We start from the raw sequence: 10389 nt of genomic DNA, 5'->3' as shown, positions 1-10389 counted from the left end.
ATCAAGCTTAACACATTTGAATGGTAATGGATGTAATGAGGAGGATGAGGAGAGTTTCATCTGCTGAAGACTAGCCGCAGGGATTGGGTTAGGCAGGCAGAAGAAAAGCATGCACTGGTCCACCAGGGAGCTTATTTTATTTGGATTTATTACCTGCTTTTTTGAATAAGAAATTCACCTAAGGTGTGGGTACAACAGAATAAAGTGGTAATACACCGTCAAAGACCTAAAATTTAATAGCTTAAACCATTCTAACCAACCTTCAATATTTTTTTTATTTTTCTGATGTGGCATGCAAACCTTATCACATCTCATCACTGTAAGGACTGTTTTCTACACAGGTACTGAGTATTTGTATGTTGTCATATTACAGGTTACAATAAATGCTCTTTACTGCATCCTTCAGCATTCTAACCTGCTTGGGATTATTTTCACTACATAATGAAACTACAGAATGTAAGGGAAATACCTTAAAAAGTTTTATTTTTCCTGGAAAAATAACAAAAAAGATGATATATAAATATAAAGAGAATTCTCACAGGACAAGCAGGATGGTAGTCCTCACATATGGGTGACATCATCAGGATGGAGCCCAATCACGGAAAACTTCTGTCAAAGTTTCCAGAACTTTGACTGGCCCCTACTGGGCATGCCCAGCATGGCACCAATCCTGCAGCCAGCAGGGGTCCCCCTTCAGTCTTATTTGATAGCTTCAGGCAGTGCCGAAAAATAAAACAAATGCAAATGCATGTTGATGGCCCTATTAGTTATTCCCACGTGATCCAGAAAGCAAAATGTGCAGCGAAGCCACACATTTTACTTTAAAAAATTAACGCCTGCCCAAAGGCTGGCGTTAATTTCTGCTGGCACTGGGGAAGTGTACAGAAAAGCAGAAAAAAACTACTTTTCTGTAAACCCTCTGTCTTAATATCATAGCTGACAGCCGCCACTCCTGTCAAAAAGGAGGCGCTAGGGACGCACTAGTGTCCTTAGCGCCTCTTTTTACTGCGGGCCCTCATTTGCATAGGCCACCCTCCTGAATCGCACGCCCAGGAGAGTGGCCTGTGTGCGCGCCAGGAGAGCGGGCGCTCGCCGGCTCTCCTGCACGTTTTTCTGTATCAGCCTGTATGTTAGAAAAGCCCCACAAAACCAAGAGAAGGTCCTGGAGCCACCTCCACACTAAAGCAATGAATTTTTCTTGTAAAAGAGCATTTTTGCATTGTCTCACTTTTTTAAGTTAATTTTATATTGAAACCTTTCCCAGTGGAGTTGATAGGCTTTCAGCCTGAACCATTCCCAACCTAAATTCTTGCCTGGACTCCAGTCTCTCCCCCACTGGACTTGCAACCTCATGACCACCAACAGGAACCCAAACTTCCTTGTTCTCATCGGTCACTCATTTAGGAACTAACCTGTCATGCATTATGAAATCTGATGCAAGGCATCTCCCATCATCACGCATGGCCTTTCATCTTACCTGCCAGCACAGCCCCCAGGGGGCTTCTCACAGCCACTTAACCATCTCTGAAAACTGAAATTCCCTCACGTGCTGAATAGTTATTTACACAGTAAAGCTGGCTAACTATCCATTCAGTTTCAAAAATATTCAATTCATGTGTTTAAATCGGTTTTATTACTGTTTACTTCAAAAATGGTACAGTACATAGGGGCTAAAGATGCATTCAATCTCCAAACATTCTGTAACTGTCAAATAACAGTTCACCACAATACAAGCAGCTTATTTTATAATGGCAGGGTGACTAGGATAAACGGTTTTCAAAGGTGAAAAAACACATTTATGGCTGTATTGCAAGACCTACTTGTGTGTGTAAAAGAAAAATATCCGCATTTTATTAAACTGGTTTACCTGCCTGCATTTAAACTTCTTGTAAACAATCAAAGGAAGATCTTGAGAAGAGTTCCAGCAGCCAAGCCAATGTCTCGCCATTATCTTCAAAATTAAAATCTGTAAGATTTTGCCGGACTTCTCCCTATTCACCATTTTCCAGGTTTAACTCAACTCAGACTCAGTGCAAGGCTTAAGTGCAGCATGGTAAGAACATTATATATTCTTATTGGTCATCCCAATTCCTTCACATTCAATAATATAGTTTTCTGTGTTGGAATCTTGATCTTCAGACTTTTGCACTGTAAATTTGGCCTGAAAAGGAAGGAAAGAGCAATGCAGTCTACAATTTACAGATTCGGCGCCTTACAGAAAGACATATTCATAAGGAAATGTATAAACTCACTTCTCAACCTCAGAAGACATTTTTTGTTTGTTTCTAAAGATTTTCCTTTGTGGGTCCCTGATTCATCAAGGTCTTATCTGACTTAAGCTTGCCAGATAAGATGTCAGGGATATCGTATACTGTTAACCAGGAAACATTAACCAGTTATGTTTGAATAAAGCCAGTTGGGTTTATAGTTAGTTATATGGGTATGGGCACTCAGATAACTTTCTTAACCAGCTGTATTAAAATTATACAGCCGGTTAAGTGCCAAAAAAAAGAAATCTCCCATCCCACTAAATGCTTGAATGTAATGTCGGGCACTGTGCCCGATCTCTCCCTCCACTCCAAAAAAGATAAAGTTACAGATCTATTGGCCCAAAAGCCATGCCACTCCCTTCTCAAAATATATCTGCCTCTGGGCCCCCTCCCAATCCCTCTCTCTACCGCCCCCAACCCCAAATTTCCTACACCACCTGACACCCCTAAAAACTCTGAGGGCTGTCAGGATCATAATATAATCCTCCCATTTATTTGATTTATATTCCATCTTTCAGCCTGGATTACATTCTGGTTCTGTAGGCATTTCCCTGTCCCCAGAGGGCTCACATAATCTAAACTCTGTAACTGAGGCAATGGGAGGGTGAAGTGACTTCTCCCAGGTCGCAAGCAGCAGCATTGGGAACTGAACCCTGGCTTCCCGGGTTCATAGCCCATTGCTGGAACCACTCGGCTGCTCCTCCACTCTACCAGCAGTGCTGTCCAAGCCACACCAGAGGCTGCCAGGACTTGTACGATTGCACCAAGGTGGGGATGGTGGCAGATAGAGTTTGAGAAAGTGTGTGGCTGAATAACTTTTTCAGCTACGATGAATATGGGACTTAACCAAATAAGTTATCCAGCTAATTTAACTCTGCCGCAAAATCTATCCAGATACATTTTATCCAGTTAATAACTTAGCCAGATAAAATGTATCTGGTTGAAAGGGGCCAGATATTCCTACCATGGGGTTTGTACAACTCAGTCATCATCTGGACAAACCCCTTTGAATATCTACCTATTTCCTGCTCATTTTAGCCAAGATCTTGCTTACAATGCTCCCTCTCTAGTCTTTGCTCTCTGCATTTGTCACACCCTCCCTGTCCTCAGGATAACTCAAGTTCGTGTTTCTGTGCAAACATTAGTGTGAACTAAAGCAGGCGTGCTGAACCAGGGTGCCAGGTTGCCATGGCAATTCGGATTTCCTGCCCAGTGCTTGGATCATGTGGGGCCGAGCAGCTGCCGGAAAACATAAGAAATTGCCATGCTGGGTCAGACCAAGGGTCCATCAAGCTCAGCATCCTGTTTCCTACAGAGGCCAATCCAGGTCACAAGTACCTGGCAATTACCCAAACACCTCATGCTGTTTTGGAAATCAGGGTGGAGAAAGCACAAGGGGCAAGGAGGGAAAGGAGAGACAGGGAGGGGGAGTGAGAGATGAACAACATTCTACGTAGTCTTGGTTTAAGTCCTGATATTCGTCTTATGATGAACTTCCCACCTCTGCCTCCCTCCCATGCCCCCCCCCCCCCCCCAAAAGCAGTCAAGGTTTGAAAACTGAAATGGTCTAATGTCCCCACAACAATCCAGATCCACCCATTCAACAAAGTTATAAATAGGGGGTGAGGGAGGTGAGGCGCAAGGATAGAAACTGCAACCCACAAACGTCTGTATCATCTGATGAGCCTCTCTTCATACTGAACAAAAAAGGGTGGTGAGAGAGAGAGATACGCTGCATGAAACAAAGAAGAAAATGAAGACCTGCCAGCCGGAACCAGTGGCATGCGACATTCTACGCTGCATTTATGGAAACGTCGCCAGCTTTGCCCCCCGACCAAATCATTCCCACACTTGGAAAAGTAGAAGTCTGATATCTCCGCCCATAAGAACGTAAGACTTTTCATACTGGGTCAGACCAAGGGTCCATCAAGCCCAGCATCCTGTTTCCAACCGTGTCCAAGCCAGGTCACAAGTACCTGGCAGGATCCCAAGCATCAGCAGTGGATTTCTGCAACTCTCCCTTAATAATGGTTTATGGACTTTTCCCCCAGGAACCTGCCCAAACCTTTCTTAAACGCAGCCTCACTAACAGCTTTTACTACATCCTCTGGCAACGCATTCCAGAGCTTAATTATGCACAGAGTAAAAAGATATTTTCTTTTACTAGTTTAAATATATTACTCAGTAACTTCATTGTGTATTCCCTGGTCTTTGTACTTTTTGAAAGAGTAAACAACCAATTAACGTTTAACTTCCTCTAGCCATTTAAAATGTATTAGTGGTAGTAGGAAAATACACACAAAGTGAACCATACACCGATCTGTAGAACCATTTTATAAGACTCTGTTCATATAGAACCAGGCTAAAAATGGAAAGAAATGAAGAGAAAATCAGTAGACAGACACAACTATTAGGACAATATTAAAGTTATTTAAAAAAAAAAAAAAAAAAAAGCTTATTTTCAAGGTACTGGATTTTTTGACTCGACTGTATTAAATGATCATATATTGTACATACACTTTTTAATTAAATCTTAAAATGTGTACCTACCAAAAGCACTGTTCTATTCTAGTTAGTTGTGCTGAGTACTTACAAGTAAAAAATATCTTGTTTTAGTCTTTATAGTTTTGTTTGCAGGGTATGGGGAGGTGGAGCTGGCAGCTTGTTAAGATGCACAGAGGGGAGATGAGGAGATGGAACATTAGGAAAAAGGGTAGTGGAGGACAGAATAGAAGTGGAAGGGGTAGGGAAGACTGTGTTAGCAGAAGGAATAATATTTTCCTCTGCTTTGTAAGATGGTCCTGGCATTGTACCAACGATCCTGCTATAACAATCTTGTTCATAGATTCCTTTTCAATAACCAAATCCAGAGAAGAATTGTGAAAGTTCAAATGCAGGTTTAGCCTTTGCTGACGAGATCTTGACAGCACTGGCCCCTCTTAGGTTCAATCCCAACAGAACTGAGCGCCAAGTTCAGCCTGGCTGCTTCAGAAATGATAAAAATGCAACTTTATTTATAAATCCTTCAACCTATCTACTTACATCTGGCATTAGAACAGCCATTCACTTAATCAGTATTTTCAGAAGCGATAACCATTCCTGCTCTCAATGAAAGACTTTATATTTCTCAACTGCTCTCACCTTTGTTAGCTGCTCCGCAAAGTGTATAGCAGTCTGGGTGTGAAGTGTAATTGCTCCTGTTCTCACTCTAGAAACACCATTGGCCAACGCCATGAAAATTATTAACTGGGGAGGGAAGGAGAAAGAGGCAACTTCAGTTTCAGAACTACTCCAGCAATCAGCACAAATTACAGACGTAAACTCGTAAACTCCGCCAAGAAATCCACAGACAAGGCGACACGTGTGTCCTGCACCCGGTCAGCGTTACCTGGTCCTGCAGATACTCATCCACGCAGCCACCGTGCCGAAGGTTTCTCATCAGCATCTCTGCAGCTTCAATTCCTACTTTGTCTGCAGAAACACCTATGGCAAAAAGAAAAAAATGAGCATCCAAGCGGAAGTGCAAGGACAGATGGACAATCCTTCTAAAAGGAGCTTTAGCATACATGGTATAGGTACTGGTAACAAAAGGCACCGAAGATAAACTCTGGGCATCAGAACTAAAATCTTACTTTTGCTGCATTTTTCCCAGGCGATCCATCAGAGCAGATAAATTAGCAGGAAAGGGCTCCCAAGCCACTTGTATTTTTCTCAGCCTTTTCCAGTTGACTAATTTTGATTTCCATGGTCTCATTTGAAGAGAGAGATTTTACTAGATGCAACAAATACACAGATGCATCCAAATTTCAGGGAAAAGATGCTGGAAATTGTGATAAAATTCCTTTATTTTATTTAGATTTTTATATTCCGCTTTTCGCACTTTTTTCAATACTTCAAAGCGGATTACATTCAGGTACTGTAGGTACTTTAAAGTTGGGAATTCACCATTAAAAAATGTATTAATGGTGAATTCATTCTATTCATGCCTGTATTGCAAACATTTGGTCAAAGATATCATCTCTCTAGATGCACTGCATGCTGCACAGATGGAAAATCTACAAAGAGGAGCTAGTTCAAAATCTGAAAATTAAAAAAACCAAAAGCAGTCACCTGTAAGATGCTGTCATTAAAAACAAGCCTGAAATGTACCAAAATGCTGGTTACCAGAAAAGGGCTGAGGGCAAGTCACATCTTAACTGGCACACAAACTCTGCGGAGGTGGTGCCCGCCAGCAAAGATGATACAAATTAGCCCCTACGTGGTTGAATCATAGTGATGTTAACGGTTCTGTCGATACTCTGTACTCATTAGCATACAAATGGTGGTTTGTGCATGCTCAACTTAGTATTCATCTACTAACGGAACAAAAGTATAAGATACCAACAATAGGCGCTCCACAAATATATTTAGAACTTTTCATATTCCACTTCTTCCAACTTGGTTTGCAGAGCAAATATTCATAATTAAAACTACACAAAAAGTAAACACAAACGATCACAAACTTATAAAGACCTAGTTACTAAAATAGACACTGTAATACACCCTACATAAAAGGGTAACAGTGTGCCTCATTAAAATACACCTTCTAAATATTGTAACACCTTTCTCCACTAGTAATTCTGCTGGTAGGGCTTTCCACAAACTGGGATCTCTAAATGAAAATACTCAGGCCTAATAGTTTGACAACAAAACCCTGAAGCCCCTGCACGGCAGCATGCACCAGGGCAACAGTGCATGAGTGTGCGCTCATTTCTGCGGCAGGCCTGCTGCCTCTTCTGCATGCAGCGCTGGCTTCCCAAGAAGACGATGCAGCAGCCGCATGTGCAGGCGGCAGCAGCACCAAAAGCACCCAGTGCACACACTCCACCATCCATTTAGTACATACACGGCTGGGTTTAACACAACTTGTCTGGACAAGCTCTGGGAGAACAGGTCAATTAACTCTTATTAAATCAGGTAAGCCTGGGGGATCACCACCTGCTACAGGGAAAGGATCTTCTGGGCACTTTGAAGACTAAGAGATGATGCTTGGCTTGATGGACCATTGGCCTGACCCTACATGGTAGGTCCTAGGATCTTAACATATTTTGTTGTCATGGTGGAGGAGGGGGGGGCGAGGGGAATGAATGAAGACGAAAGTGACTTAAGAGAGAGAAATGAAGAGGAACTGAAAAGGGAAAAGGCAGGGGAAGATGGAAAGTTGAGAATCAGAGGGCTTAGATGCAGTAGAGAGCCAGAGATGAAGATAGATAGGAAGTATGAGAAAGGCATGCAAGAAAATAAGGGGTGGAGGGAGAAAAGAGGTAGGAGAGGGGATGAAACAGGACACGTGGTTTTCTAGGATGTTTGGAGTTGGCAAGGTTTCTGGAAAATTCATATGCTGGTTCTTATTTGCATAAAATGTCTTCTCAAAAAATGTTACTATGTCAATTTTCCTGATGCCCTAATAGATTTGTAATCTGATTCGGCATGTTTTTTGATCTATATTTAGGTTAAAACAAAAATCCAACCATATTGATTTCTCACGTTTATCTAAAAGTTTTCAAGTAGCTGAACTGACAGTTGGCTGATGGGGGAGGGGGGCGGGAGGAAGAGTGTAAATCAATAAAGAGTTAATGGAGTGGAGGAGCCTGGTGGTTAGAGCAGCTGCTCACGAACCATGGAAGCCAGGGCTCCATTCCCAACTGCTCCTTCCTTGTGATCCTGAGCAAGTCACTTCTCCCTCCACTGCCTCGGGTTCGAACTTACATTCTAAGTCTTCTCGGGATGGGAAAGGGCCTACGGTACCTAAATGTAACTCTCCTTGAGCTACCTCTGAAAAGGCGTGGCTAAATAGAAATAAATAGCATTTAAACCCCATTATTTTTATTTATACTGAAAAAAACTTCTAAGCATATCTGTGGCAAATCATCTGTGGTAAATGCAGTACATAACAGCATGTCTTTCTTTTACAGTGTTTTAAGAAAACAACGCAAAAGTCCTAACAAATTGCCGACGCTCATTTTAGTGCTCCCATCTACTTCAGCTGAGGTTAGCTTTCTGCCACCGAGGTCACTGCAGCACTTCCATTTTCGCTGTCACGCTGCGCAGAATCCCTGGCACTACTTATTTCCATTTCAAAGCCAATGTGATTGAGGCCAATGTGAACCTCTGAACCGCATTTTCCTCGTTGCATGATTTTATGGGCAAGGGCACCGTATCACGCTGCTTCTGAGAAATGCAAACTAGCTTAGCAGTGCATTCATTTGCTAATCTCTTCCTTTTTCTTTATATTCCGCATTTCGACACTTCAGAGTGGATTACACTCAGGTACTGTAGAGCCAAGCGCCTTAGAAGTCCAGCTCACCCCAAGCTGCTTTAGATAGCTTGCTTAGGATCCTTACAGCAGACAACAGTCGGGTGCTACAGCAGCCCTTCTGCCATCCGAGAGGGGACACATTCCCTGCTGCCAGCCATATGATGGCTTTCTCCAAAGAGTTTCTTTTCTGCATTACCCAAAAATGTCTGTCATCACTGCTATTTCAGCAGTGTTGGAGTGGAGACATTCTCAGCTACTGCACCGAGAGCAGCAGACAACTCACCTTCTGAAAAAAGATGTCCTCTGGGTAGAGGATACAAAAGGTTTACTGCCAAATTAACTGAATGACAGCAACACTCAGATCTCTTAATAAATATCTGTTTTACTATAACTTTTTCTTTTTTTGGAGAGGTAGAGAAGACAAAACTCAATTATGTTTTCATTGAATTGCTCTAATATCTGTGGAATATTTGAAAGGCTTGGTATCTCTCCTTCAAGTTTTTTGACAGCCATCAAAATTGGTGGACTGGGTAATACTTTACAGTACTAAACTATTACATTTTCTGTACAATTTTTGGACTTTGCTATTTCCTCTCTTCCAGCTCAGTCAGAATCAAGGCTGGAATTTGGCACCATGAGCTTGTGTGTGTTTGGGGATTTTTCCTCTATTTATTTTAAAATGTATATCCTATCCATCTCTGCAGTTTAGTCTAGTCATTGCAGCAACAGACCTTGGCTGGGAGATATGCAATTATGGACTTTAAATCCGGCCACGAGATGTCACCCTCGCACGATGACCGACTCCCTCCGTAGCATCCAGACTCGGCTGATCTAGGAAGCAAAGACCCAAGCACAGCAGTGCCACTGGGCCAGCCCCCTGTTCAGGGTTTGTTTAAGATTGTGTGCCAAATAATAGGCAAGTGTGTTGCTTTACAATTCTGATACCCTATTTTAACTGGCAGCTAGAAAATCTTGCAAGATGCCAATTTTTTTTTTTTTTTTTTAAGGTTTTGGAGCCCATTTAACAGTCAAAGCAAAAAATCTGTCTCATTACAACACCGTATACTGTACAGCACGTTGCTGAAACAAAAAGCCCAAAGTAATTTATACTTTCTTGGAGCATAAAAGATTACCTGCAGTATGAGTAACTCTCAAAGATACCACGGGCAGAAAGGCAGGAGGTTTTACATTAGTAAACCAGCATGATTAACAGTAAGCCATTAATATGCACAGTGGAAAACTATATGAAAAACAATTGATTTTTATCTTCAAAAGTAATTAATTAGTGTTATAGGTCTGTAAGGATCCTATTTACCTAACTATATATTAAAAAAAAAATAAGCACTAAATCTACAGCTATTTCATTATCACTTTATTGAAAAATATTTCTATACCTGTCCCTAGATTTTAGCAGAGCACCCTGGGTAGTGTATACATTAACAGCATGACATACATAAAAGCATCAATATAAATTTCGGGACAAATTCAAGCCATATATACATTGAAAAAGGACCTCCAGTGCGACAGAAATCAACATTTTTCACAGCCACCTGAGAGCAACTAAAGATACAATAAAGTTCCCAAGCTGAACTCAGGAATAAAAGCGCCTTTGTGGTTTCTGGAAAGCTATATAGTTTGTTTCTTGGCAGGTCTCTAGACGTAAAGCATTCCATGAGATGGGACACACTGCATTGATTTTGGCCAAATCATGTTTCCCTTAACGAAGGACTCCATGAGACATCCGATTAGAAAATAATTCTCTTTTCGCAATCCAAAATATTAACCATATAAGGGCTCCTGTCCTTTTTTTTTTTCCTTCAA

The 10389-nt window shown here is 41.6% G+C and overlaps 1 protein-coding gene across 1 annotated transcript in view; it reads right to left on the bottom strand.

The window, feature by feature from the left end:
• Positions 1-1614: 1614 nt before the first annotated feature.
• RTCA (RNA 3'-terminal phosphate cyclase) overlaps positions 1615-10389 on the bottom strand; it is a 72294-nt gene continuing 63519 nt past the window's right edge. Inside the window, exons 9-11 of the mRNA XM_029617672.1 lie at positions 5659-5753; positions 5412-5516; positions 1615-2161 (exon numbers count right to left, since the gene is read on the bottom strand). Of these exons, the coding sequence (XP_029473532.1) occupies positions 2063-2161; positions 5412-5516; positions 5659-5753 (299 nt within the window). The 3' untranslated portion in view covers positions 1615-2062. The remainder of the gene's footprint in view (positions 2162-5411; positions 5517-5658; positions 5754-10389) is intronic.

This window comes from Rhinatrema bivittatum, chromosome 10 (assembly GCF_901001135.1).
Source record: "Rhinatrema bivittatum chromosome 10, aRhiBiv1.1, whole genome shotgun sequence".
Taxonomy (NCBI): domain Eukaryota; kingdom Metazoa; phylum Chordata; class Amphibia; order Gymnophiona; family Rhinatrematidae; genus Rhinatrema; species Rhinatrema bivittatum.
This window is presented reverse-complemented; position numbering and strand designations above follow the sequence as displayed.